Source organism: Cyclopterus lumpus, chromosome 24 (genome assembly GCF_009769545.1).
Source record: "Cyclopterus lumpus isolate fCycLum1 chromosome 24, fCycLum1.pri, whole genome shotgun sequence".
In the NCBI taxonomy this organism is placed as follows: Eukaryota; Metazoa; Chordata; class Actinopteri; order Perciformes; family Cyclopteridae; genus Cyclopterus; species Cyclopterus lumpus.
Genome location: NC_046989.1, coordinates 14,882,267 through 14,905,436, shown reverse-complemented (window position 1 = coordinate 14,905,436; position 23,170 = coordinate 14,882,267). Strand labels below are relative to the sequence as shown.

General features: G+C 44.2%; 1 protein-coding gene across 1 annotated transcript in view; it reads left to right on the top strand.

Moving 5' to 3' along the window:
- jag2b (jagged canonical Notch ligand 2b) overlaps positions 1-23,170 on the top strand; it is a 42,467-nt gene that overhangs the window by 561 nt on the left and 18,736 nt on the right. Inside the window, exons 2-5 of the mRNA XM_034528382.1 lie at positions 349-669; positions 15,689-15,743; positions 19,862-20,119; positions 20,989-21,049. Coding sequence (XP_034384273.1) covers positions 349-669; positions 15,689-15,743; positions 19,862-20,119; positions 20,989-21,049 — 695 coding nt within the window. The remainder of the gene's footprint in view (positions 1-348; positions 670-15,688; positions 15,744-19,861; positions 20,120-20,988; positions 21,050-23,170) is intronic.

Below are 23,170 nucleotides of genomic sequence, written 5' to 3'. Positions count from 1 at the left end.
AGGTTGTTCACGTGCTCCGTTCACGATGCAACACATTATGTAGGAATATCCACCCCATCTGAATATGCTTTCTATGATATATATATATATATATATATATATATATATATATATATATATATATATATATTTTAATTGGAAGTCAGGCACTGCTTTGCCACTTGCCCCCCCCCCCCCCCCCCTTTTTAAAAAAAAAGTTACGCACCAATCCGAGCAACCCAAACCACGCTACAGCCTGTGAACATACAGGCCTATGTTTAAATTGGGTCCTTTTTTTTTTTAAATATTTTTTTCTGTCTTTCTTTATTCTTTTCTTTTTTTTCTCTCTCTCTCTCTCTCTCTCTCTAGGTGTCCCAGTCAACCGGCTATTTCGAGCTGCAGCTGATCACCGTGGCGAATGTAAACGGCGAGTTGGCGGACGGGGAGTGCTGCGACGGCACCAGGAGCTCCCCGGGCCTGCGCTGCACTCGAGACGAGTGCGACACTTACTTAAAGATCTGCCTCAAAGAGTTCCAGATGGTGGTCACCACCACCGGCTCCTGCACGTTCGGAGCGGGATCTACGCAAGTTCTCGGTGGAAATACGTTTTCTTTTCAGAGCGCAAAGAACAACCCCAATAAAATCGACGATGCTGGCAAGATTGTGATCCCATTCCAGTTCGCATGGCCGGTGAGTTCCTTTTTTTTATTTATTTTTTTTTTTATTTTGCTCCAATTAAGTGTGCGAAGAGCGTTTTTCTTGGAGACGTAATGTCCACTTTGTGACGTATTTGCACACATGGCACTCTGTTCTGCACACATCCAGTGCATCGCTGCTACATTGATCTGGATACAAAGTTAATCCTTTTCTGTCATTGCAAACTAAGGATGCAGGTAACTATTATTTTCATTATAAACTAGTCTGCCCAAAAGTGTGTTAATTGTAATCATATGGTCTAAAATACCTATCGCTCTATCCTAGTCTTCAAATGTCATCTTTAATCAGACCAACAGTCCAAAAAAAAAAGACTAAGTAACATTTGCTGTCATGTAAGACCAAGAAAGTAGCACATTTGAAAATGTTGGCATTTATGCTTGAAACGGGACATATTGATTAATTGTTGCGGCTCTAATTGCAGCCCTCTTCCGCTACAGGAAACTCTACAGCTGTACAGTAGAGAGCTGGACAGAAAGAAACTATTATTAAAAGTTGACGTCTGATCCAAATGAACTGCACCTACATGGATCACATTGATGCCAGATTGACCAGCAACCCTTGTTCTCGGTCGTGTGTACATGCCTTTTGCAGAGAGGACGGACCTCCTAAATGGGGGTTCTTGGCAGCAACATGTCCTTCTGAGAATTGATGCACATCAGTGAAATGATTGCACGCTTCAGAAGGATCCCATTACAGCTACAGTGGGTCACAGTGTCATCTGGGTCATCTTTTAAAGTTGCCCTGATATATGGGGGGTTGGCTTTGTTCCAATCCACCAGCTTGCACCTGCCAAGACGGTAGTGGCAATTAGACTGGGGGGCATGCTTTGATATGTAGACTCTGGAGGGGGTACCCTGTTACTTCTCCTATGAAGAAACGGGTATGGCTGTTTTACCTCCAGAATGTGTGACATTTGGCTGATTCACAACGATGTCCAGGGCAATTTCATCAAGTGGAATTTGGTTTGTTAACACTTAGGATTGGTCCACACATGGCTTGCCACTGCTTGTTGAACGATTTGAGTTCATGTTGAAATGGTTTGTGCCTTTTTGGATTTCTACAGAATAGAACAAGGTTTGACTTGACGTTCGTGAGATATCTGATCGCAACCTTTAAATAGAAGTCTAGCGTGTAGGACAACACGGCATGAGGTGCAGCCTGGTTGTTTGTGTTTGGTGGATGCTCCAATACATTCTGCATTATAATGACGAATGAGTGACATGCTGTGAGTGTGAAGTATCTGTTCGATGCCTCCGGGCAGTGGTTGGGTATGTACTGCTGGCTGGTTTTGATGCTGCTCTACACCACACAGTCTCCTGCTGTGGGTGCCAGGTGGCCCCTGGTGGCCCCTCTGGGGCAATTACGCTAGTGTGGCTGCAGATGAGTGAGAGCTGATGGATTAGGCACACAAATAAGGTGTGCTAAGAGCTGGTCTGTCGCAGTGAACTCTCTTTTAGTTGTTTGAGAGGAAGTCACTCCAAATATGACCTTATCTCTTGTTGCCATCAAGCTGACTCTGTTAGTAAATGGTTTTGGACAATGACAGTAAATATAGCTGTGTTTTTAGGAACTAACCTGTTATGTTGCTTTTTGGACAGTTGGTTTGGACAAAACAAGACATTTGAAGACCTCACACTGGGCTTTAGTAAAGTTTGATATCTCTGGGTATTAATCGGTTGGACAGAACAAGCTAAATGATTAAGTTTTGAAGCCCTGTTTTTGAAGAATAGGTGATTTTAAAATAATGAGAATCTCTGAATACGGTTCTCTTGAAAGCTTAGCCTGTTTTTGCATCCTTTTTGTGTTGAAGGCATCACACGTTTGATCCCGGTTTCGTCTTTGTGCGTTTAATGGCCTTGGCCTTTAGAAAATGACCAGCCTTTGCTTGCGGGTTTTAGGCTTCAGGGGGAAATCGCAAAGGTGTGATTTCACACGGTAAAAGCCACCAATTTAATGAGGGAGGCTTTTGTTTAGAACCATCAGGTGGGTTAGGGACAACGTTTAGCCTCTGGGCTAACTGAGGTGCCACCACAGCTCCATGTGTAAAACGCCTCTCATCTGACATTGAAATGGACCAGTGGTGGTCTCTTATTGGACTCATTGACCGACACCTCGAGGCAGAGGTGAAGAGGGCTATTCTGGTGTGTTGTCTTGCTCTTAACTGGCCCGGGCTGATAACGGTGCACTATTCCAGAGCCAGATGTCACAACAGGCCTGTGGGGTCACTTGCTGTGGCGTTGTCTCTTTCCTCACTGAAGAAACAAAGATGCAGTGTACTGTAGGCTGTGTCATCCGGCCAACTGCCCATTTTAAGCCCCAATGGAAACCAATGAGGGCCGGACTCTTCTGTCATCCTGAACCCAGCATCTTGAGACAATCTGAAAATGGGAAAGAGTGCAGGAGTTATTTAACGTAATGTTCCAAATTCAGAAATGGTACATATTTTTGTAACTCCGTAAATGTCATTGGGGGAAACAAAATAAAGCTGCATGGGTTGAATATCTTTCCTAGAAAGCAATAATTTCTTTTAATAGAACTTGAAATCCTGAGATGTGACGATGCCTTTTTTTTTTTTTTTAATTCAAATTCTCAAAGGGCACTTTTCATCTTCCAGTTCAGTGTCAGTTGCACTCCTCCTGCATTTCTGGGAAAGGCCTCCTCTTCTGTGAAGCCAGAGACATCATAGCCTCCTCTCTTCTCGGCCCAGCTACCATCACACCAGTGTGATGCAGTCGCTAATGGCTGATTTGACTCAGATTGCATGGTGCTTATCCATTCTTTGGAAGTCCTCCAGTGATTCTCCAGCTCTGGCTTGTCGTGCCAGTAGAGAGACTATTGATGCTGCTGCCCCCTCTTGAGCCTACACTCAGTGCTTCCCCCCCCCCCACGGGTTTGAATTTTCAGTAAATGCACACGGCTTCTGCTTTCTCTTCTGTTTCTTTTGTGAAGGTGTCAATGTTGGCACTCTGAGATTCTTGGATGAAGAGTGCCTTACAAATATAATGCATTATTATTGACATAGTATTACAAACCTATAACGCTGAATACCACTCGCATCTGTATGTTAAGTACAAAGCTGGAGCAAAGGTTTGGGGTTAGCCTAGCTTAGCAAAAAGACCGTAAACAAGGAGAAAGTCAAACTTTCTCTCTCTGAAATAATTGGAGGCCAATGTCGCCGGTTCAAATTCCTGTACGGACCAAGTGCGAAGTGTAGACTGGTAGCTTGGTTCCAGTTCGCCTCCTTGAGCAAGGCACGGAACCCCCAGCTGCTCAGGGCACCTGTCCACTGGCAGCCCCGTTGGTCTGACATCTCTACATAGGCCCTGTTTGTGCATGTGGGTCTATTAATAAGAGCGAGCATGCGATGACCACGCCCACTTAGGAGACCGGAAGTGTGTCATTTCAAACCCTCGGCAGAGCTCTCAGTGTGTCATCTTTGTTACAGGGCATCTTTGCCAGCAAATACACTAAAGTACAGATGAGGCTCGCACTTTTTTTAGCGTTTGCATAGCTAAAAATAAGCCTCTGGCAACGAGATGCAGTCTGGTCGTTGTTACTGCGCCTGGCCTACATTCATCAGGAGATGAATGTAGGCTCCTCCACTCCTCCTAAAAACCACAAAGTATTGATTTCACATACCTGTTTCCGTACAAACAAGACATGGGTCAATGAGCTTCCGACGTTTTGGTAGATATACTTTTTTGACCTTTTATAGAGAGCCAAGCTAGCACATAAGGTATCGATCCAAGTCTCGTAACGAAAGAAAAGAGTGTGTTCCCCAAAATGTTTAAATGACTATTTTAAGATGCCGTGTTCAGATTGAAGGTGTTTTTCAGTGTCCGTACTATAGCGTGTGGATCCTACTGTACCTCGTTCGGCAGGTCTGATTGAGTTTCCATTTCGTTCGGCCCATGCTGCGTGAGCACTTCAGGAGAGAGAGAGAGAGAGAGGGAAAGGGACACGTCTTACTTCCATCTGATCACTAATGAAATTGCCGGTGGAATTTCTCTCTCTCTCTGTTCCTCCCCGCCCCCCCCAGCTACATTAGCCGGACGTCCGTTTGATGTGAGCCTGCTTGTAACTGTATCTGCTCTGAACTTGGATATGTATCCGACCTCCCTCGGCTAGTAAATAGATGCATGTTGCTGACCTAACAAACGGCCACAATCGGGAAGCTTGAGCAGTTGCAGAGGCTGAATTACAATTTGTTGTTCGAGTCATCGGAATAGACGGTCATGACAAATGAAGCCTCTATATTTCTGTAAAAATGACACCCACCCTGTGTGTGTGTGTGTGTGTGTGTGTGTGTGTGTGTGTGTTGGTTTGTTTGTTTGGTCTGTTGTGCACTCCCTTGGATGGCGTGCTGTTAGTCTCGAGGTTGATCATCTGGAAGAGTGGGAGATCTCATTCACCCTTATACGACGGGTTGATCTGCACAGACCTGCTTGAGTCTGTTTTCTTGGAACAAACCCAAACTATTTAAATAGTTTTGGCTTGGTGTTCTGGCCACGTGTACGCCAAACACACAGCGTAACTGTCGCACTTCTTTTGTGCGCTACTTACAAGCATTGTTCTGCATGTCTCCTGTCTTTCTAGACATGCAACATTTTTATTAATTGTATAAATGGCCGAAATAATGTGGAAAATGTCATTTTTGGGGTTTAAAGATCTTCGTTTGTACAGAGTTCTATGTTCATCTGTTTGGGACGGAGGCTTTATTAGTGTCTTATTCAAACTGCATGACTTTGTACATCTTCCCCTCTGGATGCTCACACACGCTCACAGACCAGAGGCTAACGCAGGCTGCCATGGTTAGCCACACCTGATGCAGAGTTTGTCAGAGCTGTTGCTAGGAGACAGCTTCATTGGCCTCTAAACAATTATCTTTCCTTTCTGTGGCTCCCTCCCCCCATCCTTTCTCCTCCGGTCCCAGGGCTGCTGTGTGGAAAACCACTCACACGAGCCTCACCTGTGATTCAGCTCAGCTCTGTATTGATTATGTAATTACTACCCAGTCAGGGCTGAACCCCCGAGGTGAAACGACAGCGTTATCTAAGAGCTGGTTCCTTGAGCTCATTTTTAACTTGTCACGCGGACGACAACCATAACAATTGTTAACATGCGCACACGTGTGCGTTCAGTATCTTTTTCTGATCCGCTGACAAACGGCTGTGGTTAACGTCAGTTAAAACACTATTTATTTTCTTTCAGTTCCCGTAAGCATTCCCCCTTTTGTGTATGCTGCAGGTCATGTAGAGTAAAGGCTCTCTAGTAACGCTGCCAAAAAGATGCGTCTCCCCAGCTTCGAAGACATGCTCGCCCTAACCTTCGGCTTCACTAACAAGCGAAGAAGTCATTGTTTGGTTCCTGGTGGCCCCTTTACGATGCGTTTAGTGTGGACATTTATACTCCTCACTAACTAGATGGTTTTATTGGCTGCTCCACTTAAAAAAAACAAAACGTGTTGCTTGAATCAAAAAGCTAATACTTCAGTCGCAAAGAGTGCAGGAAATCCAACAGTGCACCTCTTTTTTATTTTCAGTAGTTCTCATGGGTCAAAGTTCTTAAAGCTACTTTTTTTTTTTTATTTTTTTTTTTAATTGAATGTGGCCATATTGGAATTATTTGTTGTGGTGCTCTTGTATCAAGCACAACACCCTCATGATTTTATTCACCTTGAAACACTTCGAATAGCATTTCATCCTCACCGACACAGTTCATTTTGGATTATGCAAAAACATTGTAAGCGCTCAAAGAATCCGCATGCAACTTTGGATTTCTGCGAAGAGCTGTGGATCCATTCCAAATGTTTTGCTCTTTCTTGCAAGCATCAATTTTAAAGTAATTTAAATAACTAAATCTGTGAGGGAGCGAGAAGAAACCCTCTATCACGGTTACCCCCATGCCCCGGTTCTTTCCCCGTCAGTCATTGTTGCACATCTTGAGTCTTTAGAAATCTTTCGTTCTGTTGCCTTGCATCAGAGTTCACAGGCCTGACAGACGCCTGCGTTGTGGCTTCGTTCATCAACAAAGATGCAGTGTAGTTTTGACTGTGGTCTGGACAGCTGCCCTGTGGAAACCCGTGTGGACTGAACTCTTGTCATCGCCATCTGACTCTGACTACATTCTTGATATTAAATGGATGTGTGTTATGGTGTTAAAGGAGGCGGCAGGGATTTCCTCTGAGGACACTCTGTTTTGTTCATTCTGTGACTTCACATGAGGCACAGCATGTACGGGTGGGGAAATATGACTGCTTTTAGGGTCCATTAATTGAAAAGTTGTTTCAGGGAAACTGTTTTAACCTGTGCGCCATTAATGTTGAGAGTTTTGTACAATAATCAATTGGTTTTGAATTCATAGCATTTTTGTTTCATTTGCTTAGAGCATTTTCAGTGTCAAAGATCATGAATTTTTCCCTTTTAACTTTTAAAAAAATTTTCTTTATGATTTTTAAATGTATGTGATGCTGTGAGCTTTTAAATTGACTTTCTACATTCTTTGGACATCTGCCAAAATGCTCCAGTTTCCATTTGGTACTGCCCTCCTTCCCTAGTTCACTTGTAAAGCTGACAACATCCAGAAGTTTGTTGTATTCAGCAGTTGTCTTTTAACATTGGTTGTGCTGCTACAGGTTGTGCAGAACCTGGTTTTCTTAGTCTCTTGTTAGCTTTCAACTTACCGGTCTGATGATCGGTGGCGGAAAGGCAGTGATGATGGAGCTCAGTGTCTAATGTCCCATCATACCGTGGAGCCATCATGTACTGTTCCATCTGTTTGCACGTTGCCAACAAAGGTATTCAAAAGCAAAACGGATGAGACGTATCCTGTTGCCACAGTGTATGAAAATCTTCTTCAGGATAGAGCCTCTTTGCAAAAACCCTTCAAATTGGTTACGGGCATGGAACTATTTCAAATGGGATCATGAGGAACTTGTGTTTGGATGATGTGAGGTGGTCGGACGTGCACCTGGTTTGTGCAGGTTTTTCTCACAATGAATAAAGTCCTTCGTGTCGAAAAGGAGTCAGCTGAGGTGGTTCGGGCATCTAGTCAGGATGCCTCCTGGACGCCTCCCATTAGAGGTTTTCCGGGCCCGTCCAACTGGTAGGAGGCCCCGGGGAAGACCGAGGACACGCTGGAGGGATTATATCTCCCGGCTGGCCTTGGAACGCCTCGGGATCCCCCAGAATGAGCTGGAAAGTGTTGCGGGTGAGAGGGAAGCCTGGGTCGGCCTGCTGAACCTGCTGCCACCGCGACCCGACCCCGGATAAGCGGGTGATAATGGATGGATGAATAAAGTACAGTGTTATTATTTTCAACACCCTATCCGCCGCAGTCAAGCCAGCAATTTGACGACAAAGTAAAAGAAGGGAACATCCTTTCTTTCAAACGTAGTGAGACCTGAATCTGCATGTAATGTTGCTTTTTGTTCAGATCTTGAAATGGTACGGCACGCATGCTTTTGTTATGATGCTGCAGGTATTCCTATGGGTGCGTTCATAAGCCTGGTTTAAGGCGCTGGCCTGAGAGCAGCCTCTCGTGGCTCTGAGCTTGTGACACTTGAGGAAGCTCCATTGTGTGTTCAATGTCTGCAGTATCTGATGCCAACATGTTGCTCATGCGTTTAAAAAAAAAAAAACGTATTATGCCTGCAGTGTATGTACAACGTGTTCTGGCTGGGTTTGAAATGATGCCGAAGCCACAATGTCTGTCCTTAAACTGTAACAGAACCCTTCAATAAATGTAGTTTAAGAGGTTTTCAGGTATCTGCCCTGTTGATTATTATCTCTCACAGTCCAAACAATCAATAAGATAATCAATTTTAAATCTGTTTAGGAGGCAATATTTTACTTAAACTCAATGTTTTGGACTGTCTTTAGAAACGCCAATGTTTTTGTTTTTTTGCAACATTATTGAAATGGTCTGCTTTGGAAATGGCCCGTCCTTTTTATGTGATGGCACCGCTGACCCCCTGTGAGTGACTGAGGGATGAGGTGAAAGGTATAGCTGTAGATTGAGAAACACTGCTACTACTGTAGAGGTGGTGTGTGTTTACATCCACACATCATCACGACATAACACTGTAACATTAACTGGTCTTCAATTGGCTGAGAAGATTGGAAACCGCCAACACAATTTCAATTCCACATGTTTGTCGTTTTAAATTCTGCTGATGTGCCTACAGCACAACAGAAACGGGTGGGAGGGTGTCTTGTGACCATAGCGATGACCACACAATGTAATGCATGTTGGGTGCTGCTGAACAGCTACACAGATGTGTATTTTTCTCTGCATTGATTTAGTATTTTTACACCGTTGGCCCGCTGCATCCCCTGCCTCTTGTTACATGAATGGTGTGCAGGTGGTAGAGGCTCCTTGTGGGGGTAATTGAAGCATGTCATTACATGGGGCAGTTAAATTGTCACTGTACTGTTGAACCTGTTTGAAATGATAATGGGGCTCGGCGGGAGGCGGTGCTGTATTGCACTTCAGTCAGGCGCCCTGTTGTTTTTGGATCAGAAATTAGCCTGTTAATGTTTCTGAAGTGTGTCTGTTGCAGTCGTCGCTCTAAGACCTCTTCGGGCAAATAAACACCTGAGGAAGTAAGCAACAAATGTCCACGAGAACTGAGCAATAAGAGGACTGTTTGAAGCCTTCAGGTTATTTGATTCTCGGCACAGGTGATGATTGTCATGAGTCTTAAAAGGTATTGTTATTGCAATCCTTGTCGGACCAGTATTTTCAGATTTAAATCCCTCTGTATTTTGTTAAAAGAGGTATGAAAAAATGTCTTGGTCTATTTCATTTTTCCTTTTTTACTGCCTTTTACATTTTGAAGCGCACAGGAAATTCGTCTCGGTTTGGTGCATTGTTTAAAATCCCGTCTAACAGTTAATCTCCCGATGTCAACTCGTCCATATCTTCTGCCCTTACGTGAAATCATTTAGCTTGTCTATGCAAATGTGGTGGTGTTTGTTTTACGTGTTGCCTACTCTTGGATCATGCTGGTTAATTAGCACCAGGAGGGGAGGGGTTTGTTGTATTGGAAATGCATGGGTAATGACCCTGTTGGCATAGTTGCAGCATGTTCAATGGGCCGTGTGTGTGTGTGTGTGTGCACAGCCGGTATACACCAGCCAGCCAAACGCCTTGCCTTCAGTGCGACATGTTTGCCAGCACGCCACCTGGTTTGTACATGCGTCTCAGGTTGAAGATTTTACATGAGTGACGTTTGATGCATAACTTTGAGGGTTTATGGTCCGGCAGGTGGGGAAGACAATGGGATGGAGTTTAGTAATTAGACAGACTGTCGCTGGTATGTGATTGGCAAAGCACAGTGGTTGTGGTGGTGCTAAAACAAAGTGCTAAATTAGAAATCCGGAGCATATCTATTGCCTCCACACGACTCTCAAAATGGCGACGCCTGAGCCGGCGGCTTCGCAGCAGTGCTGACGGAGCTAACGTTCACCTTAAGGGAGAACTGGAGGTTAGCCTCTGTTTCTGTGACGACGGCGTCACTCGGGAAGGAGTCATCAGCTTTAAAATGCTGTATGATTTGTCGAAGTCCCAGGACGAGCAAAGTACAGAAACGTTTAGTACGGATGTCAAACGGGGTCAAAACCGTCCAACTTCTCTGCCTGACAACCGCGGAGGTCTTTGAAAGGGGGACAAATGGGGACAAACAGGGCGACAAAGCTTGACAGATTTGGGTGATGGGATGCTGGTTGTCACATTACATATCATTTAGCTGACGCTTTTATCCAAATCCATTCATACACCATAGACACCGCTACAGGGAGCAATTCAAGTGTCTTGCTCAAGGACACATCGACTAGGGCGGGGATTGAACCGCCATTTCCCTGATTGAAAGACAGAGCTGCTAACCACTGACCCATAGTCACCCCTACTTTTAAAATGTTTCACCCATGATTAGGAGAAGGTGCTCTCCCAAACAAGCCCCCTCCCTTTGGAAGTCTCTCTGGTTGGCTCCCAGAGGCTGTCTTTATGACATTCATCCTGTTCGGGGTCTAATTCTTTAATTAGCCTCAGTATCATTAGGAGTTTATATCAAACTATTTCAACTCCAGTTAGTCCTAATGGCTAATTAGACTAAAAGATGCAACTGAACATTTAACACTTAATTAACGTAATTTTATAAGATGTCCTCGTACTGAGACGGCTATTATCCATCACTGCCCATTAAGACAGATGGCACTGCTGCTGCTGTTCATCCACATTTTTACAGGTAGTTCTAAAGTGTCTAAAGAGGATGAAAGTTGCATCACAGGCTGTTGTGCCCTTCCTATTCCGCAGAGTTGCCGTAGCTCGATTGCCCTTGTTTGGAACAGCATAGACTCAGCCCGAGTAAAACCAAAAGCTGGGATTGACATCACAGATTAATGAAGATTACATGCAGCGATTACTGGCCACGGGATGAATCTTGATGACCTCATGTCCTATCAGAAGGCAATAAATCAGGAGATGTCAGTCTAGCTCTCCGTGGAAGAGTCAGAAACAGGGAGGTGGACTTCAGGACACCTATCTAGGTTATACAAATCTATACATTTTCTAGTTATTGTGGGATGGGCAAAAAGAAACGTCTCCCAGTAAATTTGAGGTCCTTACTTTCCCCCCAGAGTCAATCAAACGTCAGATCCACAATGCAGACTCACCCCTCCATTGATACTGCATTGTTGGCAGACTGGGATCTCCCACGGGATTACACACCAGGCCTGGATCTCACATTCTTGGTATTCTTCGAATGCAAACGCGCTCATCACCCCACATGCGGAGGACTGACCCCTCTTTTGAAAAAGAAGCGTGCAGATCCCATGCTTAGTGACCCCAACCTGCCCCGGCTTCCACGTCCCACCTCTTTCTGTTCCCTTTCCCTCTTTTTATTTCACTGGCCACTTTACCCATCCACCCCTGATCTGGCGTGGGAACCTACACCTGTGGCTCTCCCCAGACATCACCACCACATCCTCTGTCTTCACTAAAAACGGCCTCTTGTGATGAATCAAATACCTGAATTCAGTGAATTGATGAGATTTGCTCCATTTGGTGCTATGCAAATCTAGAACTGGTTCATCGTTTTAAGGAAACACAGATTTACGGAGTACATGACACAAACATAATTTTTTTTTTGTCCACCATGCCCCCCTTTTTGACTTTAAAACTAGGATTTCTAGTAAATCCTCTAATCCTTTAGGGGAAGGGCCGGGTTGGGTTTTTAAGATTTGATTGACGGAGGATTCTTCGGGGTCTCGGATTAAGTATTTCTGTGTTTGGTGTCGCTGACGTGCATATTTTGTGTTAAGAACATGGCAGTTTAATGAAATTAGGATTATTTTTCTGTGGTGGATATATGATTTAAGACTCGTGCAATAACCACTGGAAGCTTTTTTTTAATTTTTTTTACTTTGCCCATGCAACTGTCCTGACTTGGCTCAGCAGCACACATGCTGACACTAATTGTCCTTGTGCTGACTGTCTCTTCATGGACAATGGTTTTGATTGGGATGGGGGTGAGTTATGATGTTGGGACAAGGGTCTTTGTTCAGTAGCCTTTCCCCCTTCCCTCCCCCACACCTCCCCTTTATCCCCCTACCCATCCATCTATCTTGTTCGAACCATTTGGGCAGCTGTCACTTAATCCAGCTAATCACAGAGTGGGATTGTCTATGGGAAACCAGACCGTGGCTTTGCTCAACCCCAATAGGCACTGACTCTGAACTATTTACCCAAACAATTACAACATGTAGGCATTTAAGCAAGACTTAATAATATGACCGCTAAAAGTAAAGGTCATATTATGGCCACCTGTTCTTTAAATTCTGCCTCATGATGAGCTTTGTCTGCCACACTTGCATAGTCTCATGATGCAGGCAGGCATCCCACACTAATTAATTAATTAATTAATTGCCACTCGCAGTTCCTCTCTTATGCATTGGCATATGCACACACCCACCCACATGCTCAGACTGGGGCAGCTAGCCCACCCTTTTGTGGAAGGGGGAGGGTGGAAAGGTCAGAAGCCAAGCTACATTTTGTGGGATGAACCACGTTCATGTCAAATAATCCATCTTTTGAGGCCCGCATCTGTTGTACGTCTGCAGTCTGACTGGTTAGCAGAGCTTCCGGCAAACGGAAGCACGGACGTCACTCTGTCAAAACCCCAAGATTCATCACTACTCATGTCCATACCCCTTATCTTCTCCCTTACCCTAGTCTGGTTTTGGCCTCATGTATTACCGGTAGAGACACACTCATACAGTTGTATCCCCTTCTGTCAAAACTGTGATCCCAAGCCCTAATAGCTCACCCTTCTCCTGTCATCTTCTATCCCCTTCTCTTGTCACCCATGGTCTTCCACAATAACACTCCCCTCCCCTTCCTCCCGCCACCACCCACAGCCAGACAAGCCTACTTAATCCCACAGCCCAGCAGCAACCAGCCTACCAGCTTGTTGGTCCCCCAGATCAACAACGCAGACACACACACACACACACACACACACACACACACATATCCCGATCCCCCTCCCTGTGATTTCTCTTTCCCGCTTCACTGAAGCATTGAAGTACCTCAATTACTTGCCGTATGCTTTTTTTCCCCCCCCCCTTTTTTGTGTGGGTACTACCACCCCCAGGTCCACGTCCTATCAATGACAGTACAGTCGAGGTCACAGCAGTCACACTGTGGCTACTACAACTGTCACTGGTAGTGACATAATGAGTGTTATTTAGGTCAGCTGGTTGCCTAGCAGTGTGCCCTGCAGAACACCAGCTAGATTACTCTTGTGATGCTGGTTAGCTTGCTTAGTTTCTGTGTGTGTGTTTACTCAAACCACCTCAGGTTTTTGCATCATCATTGCAAACATTTTTGACAGTTTGCATGTTTTCAAAAACCATCCCCGCCAATATCCATAACGTATTAATTAAAATCTATACCTAAATTGTCTAAATGTAATGTGCATGAATAATATTGTAATCATTCCAATTATATTATTAAGTTATATTGCAACATCATTAAGGATTGTTGTTGACACGCAAACATGGTGATGTGTGCTTTGGGAGTGGGGATCCCAGCAGAACTACTGATTATTCCTGTTCGGTTAACCTGTTTTTTATTCAATTGGTGCAGAATAAGTTAGATGGTTGTGAATAATACCCATCACATTTTAACAGAGTTCAAGGCAAGCCAACAGCCTGAAACCAATATCAATTAAAGATCTTATAAAACTGAAAAAAGCAACATCTTTGAGAAACGTATGTGCACATTTTGCTTCAGAAATGCCTTAAAGCATTAATAGATTATCACTTAATTAATTTTTATGTTCCACTAACTAAATAATTTCCACAGAGGGTAAACACATTCATCAATGCACCACTCCTGTTGTTCTGGTCAACTGTTATCCTGATAATTCCCTTAGCTGCTGATTTATCTTGCTGTCTGACAACCAAGGACAAAGCCAGGCAGAGTTCATCTCACACCGCTAATATTGGCAAAGTGACCTTCTTAATGGACATCCTACCTGCTGATTTGTTTCCACTGAAATATGGTGAAAGACCACCGACATTTAACAGCCATTGTTTTGTTTTCATATGTTGATTGTCGAAGAAGAAAGCTGAGACCGATTTTAAAATCAGAAGAGAAACTGGGTACAAAACCCCTTTCCACATGGGTTTCAGTGGTGGGTTTTCAGAAGGCATCAGAGGGAAGACCGTAAACCAATAATCCCAATTATGAGACGCCGTTGTTATTGTTGCATCAAATTTAGCCAGTTGCTAACATTTAGTAGCTAGCCGCTAGTTATGATGAATAGGCACATTTCAAAGGAATAGTTTAATAGTTTATCTTGGGATTTGTTTTAGACACCATGACGTGGGGTTTTTACCATGAGGTTGACAGGCAACCAATGGAGACTCCAGGCAGTCCAAGGCGAGAAGAAGTCCAGCACAAAACCCTTTTTATAAGTGAGCTTGAGAGGTGCTGTTAGGCTAACCAGGCCAGCGGTTTCCTTGTTGTTTCCAGCCTTTATGCTAAGCTAAGATACGCTAGCTTCACATTCAGCACATCGACATGAAAGAGGCAGCAATCTTTTCACCGAATTTCTTCTTCCCATTAGTTTTTTTTGTCCGTGTAAAATGTCTGCTTCCTACATATTTAGTTATTACGTGCACCGTCGCCAGGACTGTCTTTGTGCATCCGTGGCCTTTGAACTTGAACGTGGTTGAACTCAACACACATCTCATTGCCTGGATCTTTGGTATCAAAGCTTCAGGGCAGGTGCCGGTTCATACTACCACATTGCGTTCTGAGCCAGAGGAAAGTTGTTACTGCTGAGGCACTTTGCTGCTGTCTTGTGTCGTCTCCACATCTCAGTCCTGCTGCTTCTCTTGGCTTCTTCCCACAGTTGTACTCGCCGTATCCTGCTCTCGTATCTTTGAATCGTTGGATTTCATCGGCCATGTAACTCAAGCGCACCTCCGAGTAACGGGGGGCCAAGTTGCATACGAGGCTCTGTAGTAGCAATGACATTTTTTTTTTTTTTTTTTTTGTGCATAATCTGTGTGTAGCGTGACTGGCGAAAATGATCATCCACATTTATTATATACAGTGACAATAGTTTATGTTTACTCTGCAAATTTGTGAACAAAATTACAAAAAGCAGATGTTAAATGTTTTATTTTTTTTACTGACCATAGACGAGGCATCATGTAATCCTTTAGCAATGATTTGTCAAGTCTTTTATATTTTTTTATATTTCATTTGGATTGAAATGTTCTAATATTTACACAATGATTTAAAAACAAAATACTCTCATTTATAATTGAAAGAAAAGTGGACTTACATTAGCGTGTAAATTATGTAGCTAGGTGTAATAGTTAATGTAATGCTTAATAACATCATTCCTACTATGCAAACTCTTCCACCTTTTGTCGTGGCCATGAAGAGATGCTAACTACTTTTTTTCCTTTCCCTCCAGCGGATGTACACGTTGATTGTAGAGGCCTGGGACTGGGACAACACCACACGCAACAGTAAGTCTCAACCTCACACGGCTCCGTGTTGCGGCTTCTTTATACAGATTCTGGCGGTTTTAAAGGTTTTTCAATAAGAATTCTAGAAGGACTTTTGCGGGCTATATTGTGTAAAGCGAAACTGGTGGTTGTTTGCAGATGTGACTCTATTAGTCACTCAACAGAGAAATTATCTTGTTGTTTTTCAAGCAGAAATTCTCCCTCCAAAAATCCTGAGTTGGTGCTTATGTAGTGTAAAAATGAATATCTTGTTTGTTTGTTTTTTAAACTGTTGGTCGTACGAAAAACAGTTTTAATACATCACCTTGGTCAATGGAATATTCTGAGGGATGTTGTTCTTAATTTTCTGACATTTTAATAGACCAAGGAATGTATTCAGCAATCTGCATCCATCTGCAGAATTAATCAATAACACAATTGTTAGAATAGTTGGAGAAAAATCTAAGAGGGTGTCAGCCTTCCTGTTCACATCTTCAAATCAATGAAGGAAACTATTTCCCTTTCAACACCTCAACTTTCCAGGTTGAAAACACATTGTACTGTACACGGTAGCCGCCAAAACGCTTCATGTAGAATTCCCGTCTTGGTTCTTCTCAGCTGTGGCGGCGGTCAGGTCTGACCAGCTGTATCCTGTTTTCCTTTCCTTGTGTCCGCTGCGAGGACTTCTGAGCAACCCCTTTATCCCGTCTGAGCAGTAGCCCAGTCTGGGAGGACGAGGACCCATTGAGGACTGGATGTCTGGATGTGTGCAGCCAGCTTTGATCTGTGGACACTTTTCAAGAGTCTCTTAATGCCTCTCTGTGAATTCAAGCGTGTACATGAATGCATTCATATTCAGGACCACACTGTCCTCCGCAGTCCAAACTGGCTCCTTATTGATATGAGGTCATTGCATCCTGTTTTGTCCATAACATCAAACGCACTTCCACTCCCGAATGCAGACAATGGAGGAGAAATAGATTTTGACATCACAGCGCTTGGATTAGACTGCTGCATGCCCTGTCATTGCCGTGTCGGCCTGTGGGCCCCCAGTAATTGTGTACATTATCAGTAATTACTTCTGCTGAAGCTTAAATGTTCATTGAGAAACAGTCCAATTGATTCTCTGCTAAGTTACAGGCACTTTAGTCTCCGCTGTAAAGTAGCACAATAAATGCATTTTGGACTTTCATCACTTTTTAATTTTATTCATTTCACTGGCATAACACGAGAAGGATCCCATGCTCTTATCTCAAAGTATAGAAGGAATGCGATACAACTTTTGACCTTTTTGAAGCGCACGCAGATTTTCTTAATTTTGTGTTGGTTGCTGTTCGAAAGCCGCACTGAGCCTGCAGTTAGGTCACAGACGTCAGCTGACTTCAATCGTCATGTCATGGGTTCAAGAAACTCAAACGTCTGGAACAAATGCTCCTTTTGACCCCCGTAAGAGATCACAAGGGAGTCGGCTTGTGGATGGAAACGTTTGTCTGGCAGGTGGGCCGGGCAGGTCGCATTCATTGTTTTTATTTTATTTGTTTTCACAATTAATGTCATGGCATCTTTGATTTTATAGAAATCAGGATTTGGTTTTCACAGTTTGTGACCAATTAGATTCGAAGACATCTTCCAAAGAAATTGAGTGAATCTTTTTTTTATTTTTTGCATGTATTTCATATAGCAACGGAGATTTAAATTAAGCGTGAAGTTTCATGGGCTCAATCTAGCTGTATGGATCATATTGTAAATCAAGGAATCGGTGTGAAAGTCCTTTTTGTGTTTCTTGAACAGTTCAACTAATCAACTCCCCACTTGGCAGGTGTGTTGCTGGGCAACAAAGGGGGTGCCGTGTCAGGCAATTATCGCCAGGTGACGAGGGGGATGGCCAACAACTCACAGTTGAGCTGATCCCAACTTTTGTTGTTTTTGTTTCAAAAGTGACATAAGTGTCCAGTTCCCAGTGCTATTAATGACATAACTACGTCAACAAGCACTTGAGCAACACTTCAACAGCAACTCTTTTGTTGCTCGTCACGTGAGCGCGGCACGAGTCGAGCATGGCTGCCGAGTGATGTGCTCTTCTAGACGACGCTGCAAGCAGCACTCCTGGGGCCCGACTGCACTTGTTTAATTGTTATGCAGACTACAACACCACGGATGTGGTTATTGGTTAACTACCTAGTAGCACTGCAGACTTGATGTCCACCGATTCCCTCCGGTCAAACTTGGAACAACACCGGAGTCTGCATGCTCTGAGCCTGCCACATCTTGAAGCTTTAGATATTGAGCCTACTGTCAAAATATGTAATGTACATGTGATTTCTTTTTTTATTACATTTTGAAATGGGTTGGAAAAATTTACAGCAGGCGTCTCTACAGTGAACATCCAGCTGAAGACGGTGTAGCTGTCTGACCACCTCCTGATCAGTCCTAAACTGCAGGAATGAAAGGTGTACAACGGGTAGACGTGGAGCTGAATCCGGTACTTTCACGGTCCACTAGAAAGTCATTGTTATAATGCATATCTCTTATATGATATTAGCATGTCTTCTCTGTTGCATTTTGTTGGAATTGTCCTTTTGTTTCAGCCCCTATTGTCTTTATCGCCATCTCTTCCCAAGTAAAAATCTGGGTATGTAAATTGACAGTAAACCATTGAGGTGAGACATGTGGAAGTGCATGACTGACTGTGTGTGTGTCGGTAAGACATTGAAACTTTATTTTTGGCCTGAGTCAGCACCAGCCTGATGTCTTGTGCTACCAGTGAGTCTGTCAGTGAGATTCCTCTCCCCCGGCGTCATGTCCTCCAGTGTGCCTCTCTTCCTTTCCCCCTTGTGTCCTCAGGAAAGGCAGCCGGCTGTTTTCCTTGTGTTTATCGAGCAGGAAGTGGAGTGGACTGGACGGCCGGGCTCAGTGTTTAGACACCGAGGTAGCACAGCCCGGCTTGGGCCCAGAGCCCATTGTTCTCTATCTGGCAACTGCCGGGGTTATTTCTGTTATTGTTGCCTAATTCTGTCTGACATTGTGTCAGTCCCCCAGCAGAGGAAGGTGTGTGTGTGTGTGTGTGTGTGTGTGTTCACTTCAAAATATCTATGGTGCATTGCAGAAAAAGGAAATCGCAAGCAGGCCCCCTATTTCCACAGAGATTGTTTGCCAGCTTCGATCCCACTGTGATAAAGATTGCTTTCTTTATGGACGCCGGCGCTGCAGCGAGGCAAACCGTGTTTCATGAGAGCGCTGGTGTGCTAGAGGCTAAATGGTAGCAACCTCCCGACATGACTGTGCACATACAGACGGCGCCGAGGCACCGCTGATTTGTGCCATCACCAGAGAAATGGATCAATTTGCAGACAATGAATTTCAATTGCGTACTTAAAATTCAGTGGGTACTTTCCACACGCACACAATGTGATATCAAAGCGTCTGTCTGCTCACTAAGAATGCGCTGCTTTTTTTTTCTCTGAGGGACTGACTTTACACCGGAATAAAGACATTTTTCCACATTGTTTGCCGATGTTGCAGTTTCAGATAACACATTTTTACTGCAGCGGCTGCTGGGGGCCTTTTGGTTTCGGTTTGTTTTCAACCTTTGGGGAAGATAGACTTGCGAGGACTCATTTCAGAATGTGTACTTGTAGTGTCATGTTGTTCATTTGCTTTTTATGCTCAAGGTCTTGAGCAAAGAGGCTCACCTATCCAAAACCTGATTATTTCATCTTCTGATCAATTTAGTAAGTTGATGACTGCTCAAGCAAACGTTCCAGTCATGCAAAATCAGTTATTTTTTGGCCACCTGGGGGCGGCATAAATGAGTTACGATCACAGCATTGTCATATCATCACCTTTTTAAGTTGATGGGGTGAACTTGTTGGCACACAGTTGCTTATTTACACTTCTAGTAGTTGAACCACTACGGAGCACCATGTCTTCACATGATGCTCGAGGATGAATCTTCCCAGTTACTGTTTTCATCGTGGTCTTTTCCTTATTCAGTGGTCTCCAGTGTAGGCGATTTGCAAGTGGAGGAGGGGATATTTTGAATGTTTTATCTTCTTGGTTGGTTCTGTCGTCACATCGGAAAACAAAAATATTCATCACTTTGACATGTCTGATTTGTCTTCATCTGGTTTATATTTCAGTTGAGGAGGAGCTGCTGATCGAACGCAGCATTCACACTGGTATGATCAACCCCGGCGACCAATGGCAGACCATCCTGCACGACGGGCCGGTGGCTCGCCTCGTCTATCGCATCCGTGTGCGGTGCAATAACAACTACTATAGCAATAAGTGCAATAAGCTGTGTGTTCCTCGGGATGACTACTTTGGCCACTATCGCTGCGAGCCTTCAGGGGCCCAGGTGTGTCTGGATGGCTGGATGGGCTCAGACTGCAGGACAGGTGAGCTGCAAATGTCCAGTAATTGTAAAGGTTCAACATCTGAGCTCCTCCAATGGTGATGGTTGGATGCTTTTCCTTGTGGAATTTGATGGTATACTGAATATCTTTGGGTTGCATCAAAAGAAATGTAAAAAAAAACGATGAATTGATTTGCATTTTAATCACTAGTTCGTAGCATACTTCTTTCTATCAACAAAGTTGCAGTGTATGCTAGCCTCCTACAGTTTTCAGACTTTCCTAAATTTTAATAACTTGAAACAAATCTGTAGATTAGCGAATTAATTAGTTGCAGCCCAATATTCAACTCTATAGCGTAAAGTTCTCCGATTTATTTGCTGTATGAAGTTATGTTATTAAAATCCTAAATTGAACATGTCGTCGGATGGACTGCACTCATTTGAGTCGTATCAATTTAAGTAAATCCAAAGTAATTGTCAAAGTAACCTGGCAATGCAACGTGCGCTGCCTGCTTATGTTAAAACGTGGCAGCGCTCGAGTCGTGCTTGTGGGTGGTGTCAGAGAGAGAGTGAGGGGCCTCAATAAATCACCCAACTGACCTTAGAAGGGCGGGGAGAGGGGCTGGGTTGTTTTTAAGAGGGGGGGTAGTGTTGTACATGCAGGCTATAAAGTTGTCTCTTCCTCCCCCCCCCCCAAACCCTGGTCAGGGTGCCATGAATCCTCACGTCTCGTTGCACTTGTTAGAAAGATGACAAACAAACAAGCTTCTCCTCCTCCCAACCTCTTTCCATGTCGTTGCCTCACTTCCTATCTGCCCCTCTCACTGGCCCTTTTTTAAAAAAAAATGTTTTTATGGTTTTTATTGTCACCTTTTTTAAAAAATGATCTCTCTCTGTCTTGCTTTTTCTCAGCGATCTGCAAGCAAGGCTGCAACCTGTTACGTGGCGGCTGCTCGGTCCCAGGGGAATGCAAGTAAGTGTAGCAGAATATGTACAGAAATGTGGCTGGTCAAATCTATTTTCCAATGGTATCTTTATTTTTTTTTTACTGCTTTGGGTTTTTTAAATGGGTCATATTATCCATGCATTTTTATTTTTTAATTCGTTGGTCTGTTTAATGGAGCCATGCTTTCTGTACTCAGAATTTGACCAAAAGTTAAGCTCAGTTTGTGACAGACAAGAATGATGGATTTCAGAAGCCAAACCGAAGCACCTTCAGTTGTCGTAGCCTGTTTTTCTTTTTCCTTTTTTTGTACCCCTGTTTTTTTCTTTCTTTTTCTTTCTTCCCCTCGTGGGCATCGTCACCTCGGTTCAGAAGAAAAGGGCAATGCCCTGCCTGCCTTGTATTTTTAGCCAACTGAAATCCTCTACAGACCACCAAGCATGTCGTCCGCTCGCTCCGAATTTGACCACTGATAAACGTGCTGGGAATTGTCATATCCCCTCCCCATCCGCATTGCAGTCCTCCTTGAAGGGCAGGAAAGGAAATGAATATCCCACTGTGTTGTGTACATTTCCCAAAGCGGAAATGACAGTTGGATAAAGTGACGTGGAATGGCCCCGGAGGTCCACATTTCCAGGATGTGGGACATCCCGTCGTCATTTGTAAACCCCCTCCTCCCACCTGCCAGATGAAAAGAGACACTCGCCTCCCATTATTAGGAAGCAGGGTCTGGCTCTGAGCCAAGGAATAACCGGGGATGACCAGTTTTCGGAGACCTTCACATTTTTGCGTGTCTCGTTCAGCATCCTCATTCCAGTTAGCAGACAGGCCACACAGAGACACGGCTTGTTCCTCCAAAAATCCTAGTCGAGTCCCAGTCAACAGGAAAAGTGAGATGAATATAAGAGCAGCGGTAAAGAATCTTCCTGCAGTGGCATGAATTTAATGAAGCCTCAGGTCACAGAAAGCTGGTATTAAATCTCTTTTCACTGCCTCCATTTCATCACAGTTGTATGGGGTTTGCCAAGGGCTTTGAAGAAACACAAAAGCTGATATGTGCCTGTTGTCACGCTGCTGCATTGAGGCTTTTTATTAGCACACATTAGGCTTGTTCTGACATATCTGTCAGAGGGTAGCCGTGTCACTTGGGTAAGCATTGCAGCACATTTTTCACCACTCAAAGCGCTTTGCAAACTTTGACACGTCAAAATGCCAAGATGTTGGAATCCAGCTGAGAGGAAACGCCTGCACCCGTCGGGGATTGATGAGTAATCGCAATGTCAATGTGGCCAAGAACTAAACCACCGAAGGCCTCTTTTGATAGCTTAAAAAGCAATAAGCAAGTCTCCTTGCCAAAGTTTCGCCGCGCGATTGCCACATTGCTGTCAGACCCTCATCGTATACAGTGGAAAAAGCATGCCAAGTATTTCCCCCGGTGCCTGAGATCGGCCGAGAAGGCCCTCGTCTCTCTCCGATGGACAGCGGTGCCGTCTGCAGGAGACCTCAAAATAGCAGCCAATTGACGAGACAGCTGGCCCGGCGACACCGCCGCTGCCTTGGAATAGCCGACCGCTGTCGCGAAGCTGCAGGCACGTGCTCGCGTACACTGTATACACACAGTTGTCTCCAGCCACTCGCTCTCGGACCCGCCGCGCCACCGTCTCTCACCCGAGCAGTGGAGCCGCTGGAAGTATTCTTAACCCCTCCCGCCTTGGAATGTCACCCTCCACTAAGTTTAGTTGGCAGGAGGCCGTGGGATTGGTTGACACGAGAGCAGATACAGTACGAGGTGCGTTTCCACTGTTGGGCAGGTTGTCGAGGAGGCGCTCGCTGTCCCCACGTTGCAGCTCAGTGGAGCTCAGTGGTAGGCGTCATGAATCAGTGCCTCTTCCCACACACTTTATAATAAATGTGTCTTACATTTCACAATCGTGCATAACAATAACGTCAGTGATGGGGTTTCTTTTGAGAAACATTTAACCAAAACATTTAGAAAAGATAACTAATGAAACTTGTATGTCATGTCTTTGAAGTCCTTAACAATTACCCTCAGGGTAAAGCAGTTGGATGATTTATTTTGTTGACATAATTGAAAGATTTGATTAAGTCCCACACAATACTGAATAGGGAAGGTAGCGCCGTAGTAGCACT